The 19,375-nt window shown below is 36.8% G+C and overlaps 1 protein-coding gene across 1 annotated transcript; it reads left to right on the top strand.

Moving 5' to 3' along the window:
- The first annotated feature begins 5,316 nt into the window (after positions 1–5,316).
- LOC149376085 (RNA exonuclease 1 homolog) lies at positions 5,317–7,118 on the top strand. Its single transcript, XM_089593228.1, has 5 exons — positions 5,317–5,619; positions 6,073–6,343; positions 6,454–6,616; positions 6,690–6,949; positions 7,030–7,118. Exons 1-5 carry the CDS (start codon positions 5,317–5,319, stop codon positions 7,116–7,118), a joined length of 1,086 nt encoding a protein of 361 aa, XP_089449354.1.
- The last annotated feature ends 12,257 nt before the right edge of the window (positions 7,119–19,375 follow it).

Genomic DNA, 19,375 nt, shown 5'->3' with positions numbered 1-19,375 from the left:
TAGAGGTTGGTTCTAAGTTCACCGTCTTTGGAACAATTTCTTATCTTTCCGTTCAAAGATACATATTCGTTAATACGTTAAGGCAAATTCAAGGAAAATCTCTACAAATTTTAACATCGTTAAAAATCACGTCTTGGCTTAAGTCGTATCGACCCGCACTCCTAGCCTTACTCTTTCTCGGTCAACTCTTCGCTTCTCAGCTAACCGCAAACTGAGCTCTCTTCTTTTCCTCAAATTTCTCTTCCCCTCAGTTCTTTTCGATTTTTCCTTCCCCCTTCTCCGTCTTTTCTTTTATCCTGTTTCTGCTTATCTCTCCTCTTTTTTTTCTTCTGCTCTCCTCCCTTTCTTCTTCCACACTTCCCTTACTCTCTAATAGTTTTTCCTCTCTCTCTCTCTTAATTTTTACACTTTTCCTATTTCTATCAGAGTGTATCACACTTGATATAATTTTCGCGCTTCTGTGACCGATTTATCTGGTCACAAAATCAAATATTGCTATTCATGTTGGTTGGAATATTAGGATACAAAGGAGCTCACGCTTTAATGGAAAACATAAATTTTTATATCAACGACCAGATAATATGCAAAGAAAGGTACATAAAAAAATAGTGATCCGTACATTAAAATTTTCACAAAGTAAAAATAAGAGTTATTTTTTAAGAAAAGTTAAAATTCTAAATTGAACCAAAGTTAGAACACTTAATCTTACTACATGATAAAAATAATTTCCAATAACAATAAGTCATCAATGACTAACTGAAGATAGGTAAAATTTTCGAAACGATGCATACAAAGAATATATTGATAGAATCAATATATCAATAGAGATATTTACTAAATTTTGGCTTCTTATGAGTAAGTATTGTATGACGAATTTTACCTAAAAAATGATTGTTTTTTTATCAAGTCATTTACTAAAAAGTTGTAACTTGCTTTTTGTTTGAAATTGTAACTTTTCTCAATAATGACAATTACGAAGTAAACATCTTTTACGTATACAATAATAAATATACTTAATAGCTGGTAGTTATAAAATTATTATACATCTTTGAGCCTTTCCATGAAAATTGTATACTAACTGCTACTAAAAAATTAAAAATCAAACCAGAATGCATGTGCACTTTTATTAATACATTACATTAGAATTTGGTTGACAGTCTCTTCGGTTGTAGTTATCATAGTCTTATTAATTGTTTAATTTAAATCTTCATTATTTTTGAAGATTTTTAAAATTATACTTTTAGAGGCACGTTCTGCCCTATGGAGTAAATCAACGATTTCAGATTGGTGACCTTGAGAAAAAGAGTAATGGAAGTAGATTTTGATTGATTCTCCCCCCTTACCGCACCCCTCTTGACGTACTTCCGGTCTCCCTCCACCACCCAACGTCTAACATCATCATCGCACCACACTGCACAAAATCATCGCACCGCACCACACCACATATTTTGAATGGTACTATTTTTTTTCTTGTAACCAATTTCTAAAAAAAAAAAAAAAAAAAAAAAAAACAGTTTTCAAAGAGATTTATACCTCTGTCCTCTTGAACGCTGGGCTAGCCCTTTACCCACTCTGCTATGAGCAAACCTGACATAGAAAAACCGATATGATTACTTGCTTTTATCTTACAGTTCGTAACTTATTTTCAATGTAAATTTATATTTACTGTAAATTTATTCATTTGGTTTTATTTTACAGTAAATAAATGAATTATTTAATTTAACATAAATATGAAATGTAGATATTTTTTGGTACATGACTTTCTCAAAAATTTGGAAGATTCACTTATTTATCAATAATTTGTTACTTTCAAAATAAATAAATTACTGTTTATACAATTTTTTAAAATTTTTTCAGAACTTTCGTAAATGATGAAAAAAACATTCCCGTACTGTATAAGTACAACAATTAATTTTTATTGCATTTTCTTCTTTCACAATTTTTCCTTTGTAATTGAGAACAAAATTCAGAGAGGTGGAACGAGTGAAAATATATGCTGCAACGCTGAAAATTATTTTTCTTATGAGGATGAACTTACGTACAAAAAAAAAAAATTATAGATCTACTTGAAAATGAAACAGGTTTATCTAATAGTAATCTTTCAGACTAAAAAAAAAATTAGAGCTTTATAATAGATCTTATAAATCAAATTTAAAGTGATTTTTCCATAAGGTTACATGTTAAATTGAAAATTCTTTAAATTAAACATATCAAAAAGGGTACAGTTAAACAATCTACTATTTTATAAGGGTATTTCTTATTTTCTTAGGAAGTTTTTTTGGAACCATAGAAAGATTCGATGAAAGAGCACAGTCTTGTGTTGGCCAGCTGACATGTTGTTTATATTGTATTGTGCCATAAAATATTGTTTATAATTGTTATGTTATTAGATATTAAAATTTTTATTGAAACTACACCCAACTAACATAGGTATACTCATTCCAACGGTAATTGCACCACCTTCGTACATAATATCGTTTCATACGAGGTATACTTATATTTATCATTATATTATTTACCATATAATTTTATAGAAGTATAACTCCTTACTTGGGTACTCAAGCACCCATGGTCCACGGGTTTTTTTTTATCATAACGTGTTTACCACTATCAGGGATGTATGCACTTAGTATATTCTTCTGAATTTTTATAGGTCAGGTGTAGAGAACAAAGAATTATACAAAATCTATATTTTGTAAAACATTTACTTATTTTAACTATTAATTACATCATTTTAATGTGTGATTACAAAATTTAATAACAGATTAGACTCAAAAAAATTTTTTTTTCATACAAAACCAACTTATAACGCATAAGGTAAAATCATAAACTCACTTTCATCTAGCACGACATAGAATATTATTAGAAAAGCAGACTGCAAGTCTTTTATGTAAATCAAATCATACTTTTCCATCTCTTTAACTTGAAGTGCATATAATTGTTCATGCCAATATTGACTGATAAGCTTTTGGTAAACAAAAAATTTATTTTCCTTATTATGACATATACGATGGATCTTTTTAAATACTGGTATGCCAATGTTTAATGTTCTCAAAAATTTGATTGACGTAGTGAAATAAAATTAATTTGCAGTTTTGAGTGACAGAATATACATTATTTATTTTTAAGTATCAATTTTAGTTGACGTAGCTTCTGAGATCGAATAAATGTTTTTTTCTTTAAGTGATCGATACAGAGATAGAAATTGTGCCTTGATACAGAGAGTTGCGCCTTAATTGCAGGAGTATAGTAATATTTTTTCTAGAAACAGTACTAGATGCACAACCAGTAAAAAATATTCGTTTTGCTTCATATCTAATTTTACTTAAATCTATCAGTAAACCTGACATACAAAGAAGTATAGCATAATGTGTTGGAAAGTGGTATTTCAGCTTTAGTGAGTCATTAAAAACTTTTATATAGGAAATAAATTCATATAATTTCAACTAAATATTTATGAAAATTAATCAAATGTCTTTTAAAAGCTTTTTAACCCTTTTACTCCTTGTAGTAATGATTTTTAGCCCAATAAAATATAAAATTGGTTTTAGGGTTGTAAATATCTTTATGATCTACTGTATCGTGTTGAAAAAATAATGGCTCAGTGGATGTACAATGTTAAGGTACCGATGTGGGTTAATGCTATAAAATAAATCTGCCAATATTCTTTAAGTATTTTTAGAACGAAGTTCTTTATGTCGCGTTACTCGGGGGGCTGGAATTTTAAAACCGACAGATTTTTTTTTTTTTGAATCAGAAATCTCTTCCTCTCAAGTTTTTCCCCTCACCCCGTCCCCCCTCACCAAGTGTTCTCTACACACTTCCCCTCTCCTCACTATATATGTATATCTGTCAACCGTGCCGTGTTACTCTTCTGCACCACACCTTTACCCACCATTCCCCCTCACACTCCCAAGCAATTAATTTTTTAACAAATTTTAATTTTATTTCCCCACAGTAATTTTTCTTTGACTTTGAATTTTTTTTCTTTTACAATTCTAAAAAAAAAAAAAAAAAAAAAAAAAAAACATTTTTCAATAAAAAGATATGAACCCTCGACCTTCTGCATGTAAGTCCTGTACCTTACCCACTCTGCTACGAGCGCTGCCGATTATAGAAGTCGGTTTCTTGTACTTATCGTGTGATTCGTAACTATAACATTCCATTTTTAAATGTATTCACTGATAATAAATTCAATTATGAATTTGTTTTATAAATTGTGTATTTGTTTTTTAAATAATAAATCTGAAAAAAAAAAAAAAAAAAAAAAAAAAAAAAAAAAAAAAAAAATTTAATTAGCATAAATATGGTTATGTAGATTAAATATAATAAGGCGCGTTATTACGCATTAAATATTTGTATTTTCATTAAACCTGAGGTTTTTTTGGCATAACAGTAATGCTAATAATTACTGTTATAAATGAAAAAAAGTAATAAAATTAAATATGAAAAAAAAAGAAACGAAATATGAAAAAAAATAATAATGAAATTAAATGAAATTTGAACAAATAAAATAATATATTAAAAAATAATGAAATAAAATAAAAAAAAGAAATGAAATAAAGGAAATACAAAATAATGAATGTAAATAGAAAAATATAAAAAAAAGAAATAAAGAAAATACAAAAGAATGAAAAAAAAGTAATGAAATTAATTATGAAAAAAAAAGAATGGTATATGAAAAAAAAGGGAATGAAAAAAAAAAAGATTAAATATAAAAATAAGAAAGAAATTAAATAAAGGAAATACAAAAAATCGAAAGAAATGTAATAAATTGAAATATGAAAAAAAATAAAACAAGAAATGAAAAAAAAAATAAATAAAACAAGAAATAAAGAAAAAAAAAAAAACAAAAAATAAAAAAAACAACAACAAACCAGGGGGGATAAATGGGTCATGGGACCCACGGTAAGAACAAAGTTCTTTGAACATGACGAGTATAAAAACACAATTTCTCAGGTAACAAGGGGGTCGCCAGACCCATTAAAAGAACGAAGCTCTATAAACGTTAATACTGCATTCATGTAGTTCACTAAACAAAAACTTAAAAAACAAATAAAAAAAAAAAAATAAAAAAAATAGTTCAGTACTCACGATGGTTGAACTTCGTGAGTGCTGTATTAATGCACGACGTTCTCACGAAGTTCAACCATCGTAAGTACTGAACTATTTTTTTTATTTTTTTTTTTTAATGTTTCTCAAGTTTTTGTTAAGTGAACTACATGAATGCAGTATTAACGTTTATAGAGCTTCGTTCTTTCAATGGGTCTGGCGACCCCCTTGTTGTGGCCTCGTTGGCCGACGGCTACGAGGGCGATGAACGAAGAATTGCTGTGCGTGACGGGGTGCCAGACCATCGGCACGTACATAAACCGGGTTTTCGCGACGCTGCACAGACTACGTAAGGAAGCTGAGCAAAAACTCGAGTTGGCCGTGTTTTACGAGATGGAGCAGATCCAGGATTCCGAGGCGGAAATCGCGCACACCACCGCCGTAGACACGCCATGTGTGAATAATTTTAACAGCTTCGCCTTGTACCAGAAGTTGGCCAAGTGGATTTTATCGGAGCAACAGTTGAAGGACAACGGCTATCCGCTGCCACACCCGAACGGTACAAAAGTAAGTGTATTTAATTATTATTTGTGGTGCGTTAGGTTTGTCCTGAGTCATGCGACCCGCGGCAGCCCAACTCGACTAAAGAACGCTTCTTTTTGTCAACGTCGCGCGAGTTCGGGCCCCCACGGGTCGCTCGCGGCCGCTAAACTGCCTGACCCAGAGTACGTCACACAGTGTACTTTGTCGCGCATAGTACTTTGCTTCCTCGGCGACGGCAACAAGTAAAATTGTGCACCAGTAAATCACTGCGCTCGAAAGGACTTTCCTTATATACCTATATATAGAGCACAAAGCGCAACCGTCGGTTTACGCTTTCGGGCCGCACTTTGCCGCGAAGCGACAGTTAAACTTTGCACCCTACGTATGAGTAAGAAATATCGACTTGTGTTAAGATGGCTACAAGGAAGTTTTTTTTTTTTTTATATTTCTAAGGGTTGAGCGACGTTGTACACAAAGTATCCTAGAGGCCAATTGACTCCTGTAGTGCCGAATCAGCGTTACTGCTCTCGTTGTCGCAAGCCGTACATAGTTGATGAGCACGGCATTGTTGTGGACGGAGAGAACTGCGTTTATTATTACGCGAGAAAATACACAACTAGTGGACAGAGCAAGTACTTGTGCTGTGATGAAAGTAGTTGGACCAACGGATGCTGTGAAGCTCCATGTCACGTTTCACATATCGTAGACGTGGACAACCTCCGGGGCTACGTGGCAACTGTCGATAAAGGTTCACATTTTTTTTTTTTTTTTCTAATTGAACAATGTTTGCGACGAAAATCAGATCAGTAGATTTATTTGAGTTTTTTTTTTTTTTTTTTTTTTTTTTTTTTTTTTAAGACGTCAGTGCCGAGGAACAAAGGGTGTTCTCGCTCGACTGTGAAATGTGCTTCACGACGCAAGGCCTGGAGTTGACGCGCGTTACCGTCATTAACAAACAATTCCAAGTTGTCTATGAAACTTTCGTTAAACCCTCGAATCCCATCGTCGATTATAACACCAGGTGATTGTTTAACCACATTGATCTCTCAAAAAAAAGAGTAACGTGCACAATATTAATCTTTTTCTTTTTTTAGATTTTCCGGCATTTCCGAATCTGACATGAGAGATGTGACGACGACGTTACTCGATGTGCAGGCGTCTCTTCTTGCTCTAATATTCTCTAAGACTATACTGATAGGCCACAGTCTTGAAAGTGATTTAAAGGCACTGAAATTGATCCACAATACCGAAGTAGATACGAGTGTTATGTACCCACACGAAAGCGGACCACCTTTCAAACGGGCACTAAAAAGTCTATCTTCCGAATATCTCCAGAAGATCATTCAAAACGACGGTAAATATTGCTGTGGATATTATCATGCAAGAACATTTCTTTTTATTTCATCGCTTATTTCATAATTTTTAATGTCTCAGTTGGTGGTCACGACAGCAAAGCAGATGCCATAACTTGTATGAAGCTCGTTCGTTTGAAGGTCAAAGAAGAAGCAAATGATCTCCAGTAAAGTGAAACATTTTTTGATAGATTTACATCTACTGTAGTGTACTGCCTAAATGTAATATAAAAATTTTGCACCATACTGTAATAATATACACATGAATAACTTCTCAAAAAATGTTTATGTAAATACTCAACGAGATTTTTTATATAAAAATTGGCAACATTACTGTCATGTAACCTAGACTGTTATACCTCTAGTCGGTCTAAAAAAAAGTGATATCTTATACCTGGTTGATTTTTTGTTTGCCCAAAGATGTATTGACTGTGAAAAGGAAATATTTTTATACTCTAGGGTAACAAAAATAACATGAATGTATTTTGAACAAACTTATGTGATAAATGTTGTACGGTTTTAACAAATCCCCGTTTGTGATTACAACCATCGATACAACACAATGACAATCGTAGAAATAAGAACCATGTTAATGTAAGTATTTGACGAATAAAATACATATCTTATGTATCTTAATAATAGTTTCTTATTATTTTTAAATTTTCATGCACCTTCTTGTTTTATTCCAATTTATAAAAGACTTTTATTTAATTTATATCTTGTGAAAAATAACTAACTTCAATAGATGCGATGATACTCTTACAACTTTATAAATTCATGAAGTTTTATAAGCCAAGGAGTTTATTAATAAATTAAATAATCTAATATTTATAATTGTTATTGAACACATAAAACCATATGTGTTGAGTTCTGTACCTGAATATTGGCCGACAAACCTGTACAATCAAAAAGTCTTATCTTTCAAAGCCTCTCTGAGGCTTGAGAACCTTGTCAGTATGTTGCACATGAACTTATAAAAAAGAATAATTTTACACATAAAGAAAAACTTGTTGTAAATGACAGTATTCTAGTTTATTAAGTTACACAGATGAAACACTTCAAAGTTTACATACGCGCGAGTATAACAAGATAAATTAATACAAGATTACGCATGTATAGAAGCACGTGTCAGGGCCCCATAAATAAGCGAGTTATAACAGATGTGATCGCTATTCAAGCAACTATTAAGCCTATGGCTACCAATCATTTATAAAGGCCAACAAGCCTGATATTAAACAAATACGAAACGCCAGTGGCGGATCAGGTAGCAACAGCACGATGCAAAGTGGCAAACTCGTGAGAGGCAGAGAGCGCTACGCGTGCTCTCTCTCGCAGCGCTACGAGAAGACTGGCTCAAGATGAGAAGCTTAGTGCCAACTCAAAAAAGGAGGGAGCGCCTTCGTGTCTCATGTGTACGAATGGGCAACTCACCTCGAATAGGCGCAGCGGCCGTAATTATAAGTTGATTTTCCCTACGTTGTGTTTAACCATGTTTAGAATGCTCACATGAAACGTCGCTGTAGCCAAACAGACTAGCTACTGCGCTCACACAAGGAAAACACAAAAGCTAAAGTTTCGAACGAGTTTTATTTGATAACTTTACAAATTTGATGCGCTCGCTTTGATCATCAAGGAAAAAGTGAAGAAAAAATGGCGTTCCTTTCGGCTGTTCCATATTAAAAGAAAACAAGAAAAAACCAGAAAACAAACCATAACAACGGTAGTTAAGGGCTCTAGCGCATCTGGCCTCCGTCCGCGAGAGGAGAAAATCTCCCCTCACCCCGTCTTTCATCTATGATGGAAAGCGGCCACGATTGATTACCGCCCAACAGAATCATCGTGCACGCCTTGCCGATCGCTCTAGAGTACACATTCTCAGCTTCCAAATATTCTCCATATTCATTACGTTCTTTTTCTCACAAACCTCCTTAGCTCTTACATACCTTCTCTCTTTCTTTTAAAATAAATATCAGCCGAAAAGAATTAACAACTTAAATAATTAATTATCGGGAACATCCTCCCCCCCGTGCAAAATCTCTGAATTTTGCACTTCAGCGAAACGTACCAACTTTCTCGCAGGTCTTAATAAAATACCATTCGCTGTTCGTACTTCAGCCACACGCACCTCTCCATCTGTACCTGGTAATACACGCGTAATCACACCCTTCCTCCACTGATTCCGCGGTAAATTATCATCTAATATAAGTACAATATCATTTTTCTTTAAAGGTAATTCTTCTTTTATTTGCCACTTTTTTCGCGGAATCAACGTAGGAAGGTACTCTTTCAACCATCGGTTCCAAAAACAATCCGCGTAGTGTTGAGCTACTCGCCAATGTTTACTCGAACAACTTATCCGTTTATCGAAACTACCGAATCTTATTTCGCCTGAGGATGTTCCGATTAAGAAATGATTAGGTGTGAGCGCTTCTTGATCTCGAGGGTCGACAGAAACATGAGTTAGAGGTCGCGAATTTAACAAATGATCAATCTCAGCTAAAACTGTTAATACCGCTTCCTCTGTCATGCACTGATCCTTTAAAACAACGTTAAGGGAAATCTTTACAGAACGAATCAGTCTTTCCCATGCACCACCCATATGTGAAGCACTCGGAGGATTAAAAAACCATTCAATTTCTTTCTGTGCTGTGAATTTTGTTAACTTTCCAGTTTCTAATTCTTTCATAGCTTTTCTCAGTTCGACGCTCATCCCCTTAAAGTTAGTTCCGTTATCACAGTAAATTTTAAAAGGACGTCCCCGACGAGCGATAAAACGTTTCAGAGCCATAATTGCAGAATCCGAGCTAAGTGAATAGGCCAGTTCAACATGGCACGCTCGAGTCGTCATGCAGGTAAATAATGCACCATAACGCTTCTCTCGTCGTCTTCCTATTTTAATAGTTAACGGGCCAAAATAATCAAGTCCACAATAAGAAAAGGGACGCAAACGATAACCTAATCTGGCAGACGGCAAGGCTGCCATCATCGGGTTTGCTGGTTTCGCGCGTAAGAGTTTGCAACCTATACACCGATTCACTAAGCTACGTAAGCTTTTCCTCATCCCTATTATCCAAAACTTTTGTCTCAACTCGTTAATGACACTCTCGTGATTAGAATGCATGAATTTCTCGTGATAAGATTTAATAATAAGCTAAGTGATGATATCTTTAGCGTCTAAAATAATCGGGCACGGTTCGAAATTTTGGCAATTAAAATTTTCTAAGCGACTTTTAGTGCGTAAAATATTACACTCATTGAGATAAGGATTCAAATTCAAAATTTGGCTACTTCTTGGAATTAAATCGATATTATTCCTATCAGTGCTAACCTTGAGTGCTTTTATCTCATCGAAAAAGGTTCTAGACTGACTGAAATTCACACATATCTCTTCTGCTTTCTTTAATCGATTTATTCAAGAATATTTAATATGACGCATCTTGTATATTGCTTCGTAAATACGCGCTATTACTGATACAAGTTTTTCCCACGAGGAAAATCGCGAAAAATCAAACCACGGGTCTTGAATATAAATATGGGCAACGATTCCCTTTATTTCAGATTTTTCTATTTCAAAATCAAAAGAATTTTTATCGTGAACCTTTTTTGGCCACTGGTGTTCATCGTTACGTAAAAATGTCGGACCTAAAAGCCATCTACTCCCCTTATTTAAAGCATTTGGCGCATAACGGGTGCCATCATCAGCGGGATTTTCTTTCGTTGGTACCCATCTCCATTCAGATTTATCAGAGTTTTCACAGATTTCACAAACACGATTCGCGACAAAAACTTTAAATTCTTGTGGTTCTCTTTCGATCCACCTCAAAACAATTTCAGAATCAGTCCAAAACACTCGCCTTTTAATCTTAATATTATGTTCAGAGCTTATTAACTTTGCTACTCGCGTGGCTAAGACTGCTGCTTGTAACTCGAGACGCGGAATAGTTGTTACTTTTATCGGTGCGACTCTGCTTTTTGCCAAAATAATAGCTGTATGGTATTTATTATCAGGTAGAAAGAACCTCCAGTAAGCTACTGTCGCGTTAGCTTTCGAACTAGCATCACAGAAAATATGTAACTCTGCGTCGTCATATTGAAATTCTTTCAACTGATAGCAACGATTTACGCGACAATTTTTCAAGTTTTCAAAATCGTGTATCCATTGCTTCCAATGAATAAATTCCGGTTCGCGCATCTTTTCGTCCCAACTAATTCCACTCGACCATATGTTTTGCATTATAATCCGCGATTGAACTGTAAATGGTGTCAAAAAACCCAATGGATCAAAAAAAGACATAATTATAGCCAAAAATTTTCTTTTAGTTGGAATTTCTTTACCGCTCAACAAGGAAGGTGTGATTTTACTAATATCAATTTTGAAAGCTCATTCGTCACTTATATTCAGCCAATACAAGCCTAACACTTTTTCTATATTTTCGTCTTCCTCTACCGATATTAACTTTACCGTACTATCCCTCTCGCCAACTCCTTCTAAAACTGACGCGCAATTACTCGCCCAACCGTGCATCTCCCAATTCGCATGTTTATTTATTTCTCTTACTTGAAAAACCCGCTCCGAAGCTTCTTTTTCCGATTTACAGCTATCCAAGTAATCGTCCATATAACAGTTTTCTATTATACTATTAGCCGCGTTGGGGTACTGAGATAAAAATAGACTAGCATTTGTATTTTTAATAAAAAGTGCTGTGCATGGAGATGACTTTGCACCGAATAACACAGACGTCATTACGCATTTCGACAAACCTTCTTTTCCCCTCCAAAAAAATCGTTGTGCGCCCTGATCTTTTTTTCTTATCTTTATCTTCAGAAACATATCTCTGAGATCTGCTTTCACGGCGAAATGAAACTGTCTAAATCTCATTAAAACACCTAATAATGATTTTAATAAATCCGGACCAGAGAGTAACAAATCATTGAAGCTTATGCCGGAAGTTTTTGCAGCCGCATCAAAAACTAAACGTACTCTTCCGGGCTTATTTATATGTTGGACACCGAAGTGTGGTAGAAACCAAATGTTACTTCCGCATGAACTTCCATGAATTATTTGAGCATAATCTTTTTCAAAAAAACGATTCATTTCTCGGAAATACATTTCTGCGTATTCTTTATCGCGATCTAACTTTTTCTCTACCAACCGATACCTACGCAACGCAGTTGAACGTCCGGTAATGCTTACTTCCGAGTCGTCTTTCCAAAGTAAACCTACCTCCCAGGCTCCGTTTACATATCTACTTGTTTCATTCAAGATTTCTATCGCGCGTCTATTTTCTTTAGATTCTTTCAAAGTATATCTGACTCCTAATGCTTTGATGTCGAAATAAAGTTTAACCTGTTTATCGATATTTTCCTCGCAAGCTCTTGATTCGTTCTCATATACTCGAGTGTCTTTAATGAAATTTACCGAATTTACCTGCATGAATTTTGTCGAGTCGTAACGACCATGTATGGTCCAACCGAGTAAAGATCGAGACAAAAATAAATTTTCATTCAAAAAATGAAATTCGCGTGTAAGTAAAAGTTCGCAGTGATCTTGACCGATTAAAAGGTCTGGTGCTTCTGAAAAGGTTTTTATCGAAACGTCTGTTATTAATTTACAGATTTCGACTAATCGAGGGCTTATATATTGCATAGGTAGTGCGAGATTTTTAACGACAAAAACATTATTGAGGTTATACATTCGATTTTCCGTAACAATTTTAAAATTAACTTTTTCGCTAGCTAGAATCAAAGTATCGTTATTATCACCAACACGATTTAAAGCTATGTTGGTAATCGTGCTTGACAAACTCATTTCTTTTACGATTTCTGAATTTATCAAAGTTACTGTCGAACCTTCATCTAACAGTGCAAAGATTAGTTTAGATTTTTTTGAACTAAAAATATAAACTGGAACAATTTTCAATAATACTTTTGATTCTAGTCACAATGATGCTTCTGGAATTTCATCATTACTTTTTTCTTTTTCATCTTTTGGTTTAGTCTGAGAATTTTCGCGCGTTCGTTTTGGGTTATTACTCTTATCGCTATGTAATAATATATGATGATAACCTTTACATATCTCGCAATTATTACTTTTACAAGTTACTCGATTATGACCTTGTTTTAAACAGTTAAAGCATAATGCTTGCGACCGAGCGATTCGCCAGCGCTGAAAAACTGGAGTGTTCTTAAACTTTCGGCAATCATTAATTAAATGATCTCTTTTAAAACAATTAAAGCATTCACGTGTTTCATTTTCTCTTTTTACTTCGTTACAAATCTCTTTACCATTCGTGGCAAAAACAGATACCCTCCCTTCTCACGAATGTCGCCGTTCATATTTCCCGACTCTCCCTGCTTTTTCTCGCACAGAATCACTTGATCGCTCTTCAATCACTCCTGCTGCTAAAGTTAATTCAGCTTCTTGAAACAGAAAATCAGCTAATTTTTCAAGATCAGATTTTTGTTCTTTGATCGTTGCCGCAAAACGTACATAATCATGTATCATTAAACTTGGGAGCTTTTTTAGAACCGTGTTTGCGAGATCTACACTGTATAAATAACCTACATTATTCAAGGTTTTAATTGCGTTGACAGCGTTTTTCAAAGTTGATGCAGAATCGATAAAACTTATTTTGTTTGGCTCTATTCTTGGTAGATCTTTAATTCCGCTAATTATTTTTGCCAAAATTATTCGAGAATTGCCGAACCGCATCTCCAAAGCTTTAATGATATCGTGAGCAGTACTTCCACCCGCAAACAAGGCTTTAACAGAGCTCCTAGCATCTCCTTTCAAGCATTCAAATAACCGCATTACATTTTCCTGATCCGTGTAACCTCCTAACTCTGTTGAGCTATCATAAGCCTCTTTGAATCTTATCCAATCAAGCGGGTCGCCGTAAAAAGACGCCAAATTTCTTGATTGAGATACGCGACTTGCTAAACTCGAATTTACGTTACTGATTGAACTTCCTCTAATAATTGACAATGTTTCTTTCATAACATCAAAAAATTGACTAGCATACATTTCGCTTGTTTGAATAAAATTCGACATAGCATAACGTGATTCATTTCTAACTGTATTATGCAAATTTTCTTCAAACTCGTTACCGAGATTTTCTTCAAAGCTTTCATCATCATTCTCTGACACACTTTCACGGTCGAAATTGGATGATTCATTATCAACGGTCCTCTGAGCTTCCATTAAGAGGTTACATGATGCGTGAGTCCGCGTCGTGGTTGAAGTTGACGGCAGTAGTGATTGCGAATCAAGAACGTCAGCCTCGAAGCCAGAATGGGAATGGCAGCGAGATCGCGTGTCCGCTGTTGCTGAAGCTGGTGGTGGAGGCGGAGCATCACTAGCGCCAGTTTTAGAGATGAGATGACGACGAGAAGGGCGGGATCGCACAGATTTCGTTGCTGAAGCCGGTGGTGTCGGCAACGGCGGTGGCGGTGCATCATTAGCGCCGATCTCGATGACGGGATTGATACGGCGGTAAGAGGCGCCAGATCGCGCGTTCACCGATGCAGAAGCTGATGGTGGTGGTGGTGGCGTATTGTCAACGCTGGCCTCGGGAATGAGTCCAAGACGACGACGAGGAGCGCGGGATCGCGTTGTCATTGTTGATGAAGCCGGTGGTGGTGGTGGCGCATTATCAGCGCTGGCCTCGGGAATGAGTCCAAGGTGACAACGAGGAGCGCGGGATCGCAAGTTAGCTGTTACTGAAGCTGACGGTGAAGGCGGTGCTTCATTGGTGGCGGCCTCAGGAAGGAGTTTAAGACGACGATGATAAACGCGGGATCGTGCAGGCATTTTCGTTGAAGTCGGCGGTGGTGGCGCGTCTTCAGCACCAACTCCGAGGATGGGATCGAGGCGACGATGAGGAGCGCGGGATCGCGCGGGCATCTTTGTTGAAGTCGGCGATGGTGGCGCGTCTTCAGCACCAACTCCGAGGATAAGATCGAGGCGACGACGAGAGGCACGAGATCGCGCGTCCGACGTTACTGAAACTGGCAGTGGAAATAGAGCGCGAGATCGCGCGGTTGTCACAGAAAATTCTGGTAGAAATGGCAATTCATCAGAGTTATTTAAAGGAATGGGGTTAGGATAGTGACAGGGGGAGCAGGAACGTGTGTGATCTGCTATGACAACTTGTGCTCGTGGTGGTGGTTCGTCGTTATTACTACAAGATGGAACAGCCATTTTTTCGTTGTACAACTGAATGAGGTTAGCTGCAGGGCCAGAGCACAAGAATTGGCGTGGCACTGAGAACCGCGTTCCTATTGTCTCGTTCTCATCTTCAGAGCTATGCACCTCCATCGTTCCGACGTCGATTCTTGATCGCTTCTCGTGCGCTGATGGTTGATGTTCCACCGTCCTTTTCATTTTTCCTCGACTTTCACGTTTGATCGGTAATTAAAGTTTCCCGGCTGATGCACCAAAAATGTAGCCAAACAAACTAGCTACTGCGCTCACACAAGGAAAACAGAAAAGCTAAAGTTTCGAACGAGTTTTATTTGATAACTTTACAACTTTGATGCGCTCGCTTTGATCATCAAGGAAAAAGTGAAGAAAAAATGGCGTTCCTTTCGGCTGTTCCATATTAAAAGAAAACAAAAAAAAACCAGAATACAAACCTTAACAACGGTAGTTAAGGGCTCTAGCGCATCTGGCCTCCGTCCGCGAGAGGAGAAAATCTCCCCTCACCCCGTCTTCCATCTATGATGGAAAGCGGCCACGATTGATTACCGCCCAACAGAATCATCGTGCACGCCTTGCCGATCGCTCTAGAGTACACATTCTCAGCTTCTAAATATTCTCCATATTCATTACGTTCCTTTTCTCACAAACCTCCTTAGCTCTTACATACCTTCTCTCTTTCTTTTAAAATAAATATCAGCCGAAAAGAATTAACAACTTAAATAATTAATTATCGGGAACAGTCGCTTTAACAAAAAAAAAAATGATTTTCGCCGTAACATCCTCCCCTCCTTGTGAGTAAAACGAACAAGAACTTACATTTAAGGCTTACTTAAAATTAATACCCCGATTTTTTTTTTTTTTTTTTTTTTTTAAGACATAATTGCTAATAGAAAGAAATTAAGTGAAATGAAATTAAAATACAAATTTTTATGAATTATAAATGTGCCACTAAACGCTAATAAACAAGTAAATATCAAGATTTTTATGACGCAGTAAACTGAGAATCGGACATTTCAAAGTCTCTATTAATTAACAGGCACAAGGATCTTGTGTTTCTTTGGTATAAACCTTGGGCAGTTTTTACTGAAACCACCCGCACCACACCGTCCTTGCCAGGAAACACATCCACCACACGACCCATCCTCCACTGCATGCATGGCTGATTCTTGTCAATTAAAAGGACAACAGAGTCTTTTTCAATATTTAAGTCTGGTTGATACCATTTTTGCCTTTTTTGCAATTCTGACAGATATTCGATTTGCCATCGTTGCCAAAATTCCTGCTTCAACTTGGTAAGTTGATCCCAGCAAGACAGTCGGTTATCTGAAACAGAAATAAGATTATTCTCGGGCATCGTCATGAAAGCTCAACCGATTAAAAAATGACCCGGCGTTAAAGCTATTTGATCGTTTACGTCTGTTGAGAGTGGACTTATTGGTCGTGAATTCATGACAGCTGCGATCTCATGCAGAAGAGTATTTAAAACTTTGAACGTGTATAAGCGATCAGCAAGTATTCTTTTAAGATGGCCTTTGCACGATTACACAGCTGCCTCCCACAACCCACCGAAATGAGGAGAGAGAGGCGGGTTAAATTGCTATTTAATTTTTAGACTCAACGCGTAATCAGTTACTTGAGACCTAAACTGCTCCGACCCAATTAAAACAGCCAGCTCACGGAGTTTATTATTTGCCTCGACAAAGTTAGTCCCATTATCTGAATACACGTAAGCAGGCACCCCCCGGGTACTGTGAAATCGCTTAAACGCGGCTAAAAAAGCTTCGGTCGAAAGGTCGCTGACTAGTTCTATATGAACCGCTTTAATGGCCATACATACGAAGATGCATCCGTAAGCCTTCACCTTTCCTCTGTTACGGTGCCTTTTTTTCTTTCGTGAACAAGGGTCCGAAGTAATCAATACCTGTATGATAAAAGGGGTATGAAACGTTGATGCGAGGCTGTGGTAGATCCGACATTTTATAATTAATGGGCTTGGCCTGAAAACGTCTGCAAGTGACGCAGTTACGTACGATGTACCTTACTTGATTTTTGCCGTCAATTATCTAATACCTTTGCCTTACATTGTACAGCGTTGACTGTATTTCCGTGTGGTAAAATTTCTCGTGATTATATCGAATTAAAAGATCTGTTACATAGTTACGAGAGGGAAGAAGTATGGGATGCCTTTGATCGAAACTCAGAGCGGCTCTTGTTAATCGGCCACCAACTCGCAACAAACCATCATCATCGAGAAAGGGGCTCAGAGCTCCGATTTTTGGGCTCTTCATTTTTTTGTCGTCTACTAAGCTATTGATTTCTGTATTGTAATGTAATTTCTAAACAAGTTTTATTATACTTTTTTCTGCTTTTTCAATTTCGACTACTGTCAAAAACCAATTCGCAGACTGATTTGCGGCACTCCTAACTTCTTCCTCTGATTGAAATTTCCGCCTAGTCTCATTGATAAAACGCATGCAATAAGCCATGATTCGTGTTAAGCGAGCATACGAGGAAACACGTAAAGTTGAAGATTTAAAGAATTCTTTTTGCTGCGAGAGTAAAGCTAAGCAAGTTGCCCTTTTCAGCCCTGGGAGTTCGCCTTTCACCGAGTCAATAGAACACGGCCAATCGACCTCTGGGTATATGAGCCAGGAAGGACCTTTAAACCACAACTTGTTGTTTGAAAATTGCCGTGGAAGTTGCCCACGCGAAAGAGCATCTGCTGGGTTAAATTCCGAAACTATATGCATCCATTCCACTTCTTCCGCGAGCTCTTAAATCTTTGCAAACCGGTTACCCTTGAATACCTTCAAGACACTGGGGCGTTTTTTTAACCAAGCTAATACAACGGTCGAATCCGACCAAAAGATAACCTTGCTCAGATTAAAGGTGAATAACGGCCTTATATTTTTATACAGTTGCGCAAGGACCAGGGCCCCACATAACTCTAATTGAGGTGTTGTACGCTCTTTTAAAGGGAAGACTCGACCTCTGGAGCTAACTAATCTGACTTGTGAGTTGCCGCACTTATTGGAAGAGCGAAAATATATACACGCCCCATAGCTCGAATCACTGGCGTCTCAGAACCCGTGAATTTGAATACTTACGTTATTATTTATAAGCGAGTAACGAGAAATTTTGAGGTTATTAAGTAGCGTAAGCTGATTTAAAAAAGTTAACCAAGAAGTATGCAAACTCTGAGGCACCAATTTATCCCAATTAAGCTTATCTTTCCAACAGAGCTGTATCAGTAGTTTGGATACGAGAATGACTGGCCCTAAAAAACCAAGAGGATCAAAAATCTTTGCTATCTTCGATAAAATTTCCGATCCTTTTTTCCAAGTTCCTTAAGGCACAAGGCTCGTTTGAAGCCCATTTTTTAATTTTGAAGCCTCTTTTCTTCAAGATTGCTATCACTTCATCTCGAATGCGCACGAGATCATCAAGAGTGTCCGCGCCCGCCAAAAAATCGTCGACATAAAAATTTTTCGTCAGTGCTTGAGCCCCAATTGGAAAATCCGCGCCTTCATCAATCGCGAGCTGATGCAAGGTTCTTATGGCGAGAAACGGTGCGGATGACACGCCAAAAGTAACGGTATTTAGTTGATATGTTTCGATCTTCCCCTCGCGAATCCAAAATATTTGTTGAAATTGGCGATCCTCTGGGTGAATCCAAACTTGCCTATACATTTGGGCGACGTCAGCAGTAATGGCATACTTGTACATTCGAAAACGCAAAACATGCTCAAAAATCTTAGGCTGAATAGTAGGTCCAATCAAAAGTTTGTCGTTTAAAGAGATGCCTTTGTTTGTCTTCGCAGAGGCATCGAAAACAACTCTTGTTTTTGTTGTCGAACTCGTTAATCTGATTACAGCCTGATGCGGTAGATAATAATAAGCTTCTGTCGATCTATAAAAAACTAAAGTCATATGACCTAATCGAATGTACTCGTCCATTACCTAAGTGTATTGTTCTTTAAGTTGTGTGTCGTTGTTCAGTTTTTTTAATAAGTTAACAAACCGCCGATAGGCAAACGCTCGAGATTCTCCGAGATCTGTTTCGGCTGTCTTAAATGGCAGTCTAACAACGTATCGGCCTGACGCGTCGCGAGTTACATTTTGCTTAAAATGAGCTTCACATAGGTCGTTTTCCGATGCGCTTTCGTCATTCGAATCATCAAAATCGATCAACCAGAACTTTTCTATCGTCTTTCGTAACTCTGCAAAA

Source organism: Copidosoma floridanum, unplaced genomic scaffold, assembly GCF_036245765.1.
Source record: "Copidosoma floridanum isolate Cflo_tuat_1 unplaced genomic scaffold, Cflo_Japanese_pri ptg000001l, whole genome shotgun sequence".
NCBI classification, from domain to species: Eukaryota; Metazoa; Arthropoda; class Insecta; order Hymenoptera; family Encyrtidae; genus Copidosoma; species Copidosoma floridanum.
Note: the sequence above shows the minus strand (reverse complement) of the source record. Positions and strands in the feature narration are given on the sequence as shown.

Bases quoted from the DNA above. Each gene is read 5' to 3' on its own strand.
- LOC149376085 (XM_089593228.1), top strand. From the start codon at position 5,317: ATGAACGAAGAATTGCTGTGCGTGACGGGGTGCCAGACCATCGGCACG. The intron at 5,620-6,072 runs GTAAGTGTATTT...TTGTACACAAAG, and splicing joins CACACCCGAACGGTACAAAA to TATCCTAGAGGCCAATTGAC. The intron at 6,344-6,453 runs GTTCACATTTTT...TTTTTTTTTAAG, and splicing joins CGTGGCAACTGTCGATAAAG to ACGTCAGTGCCGAGGAACAA.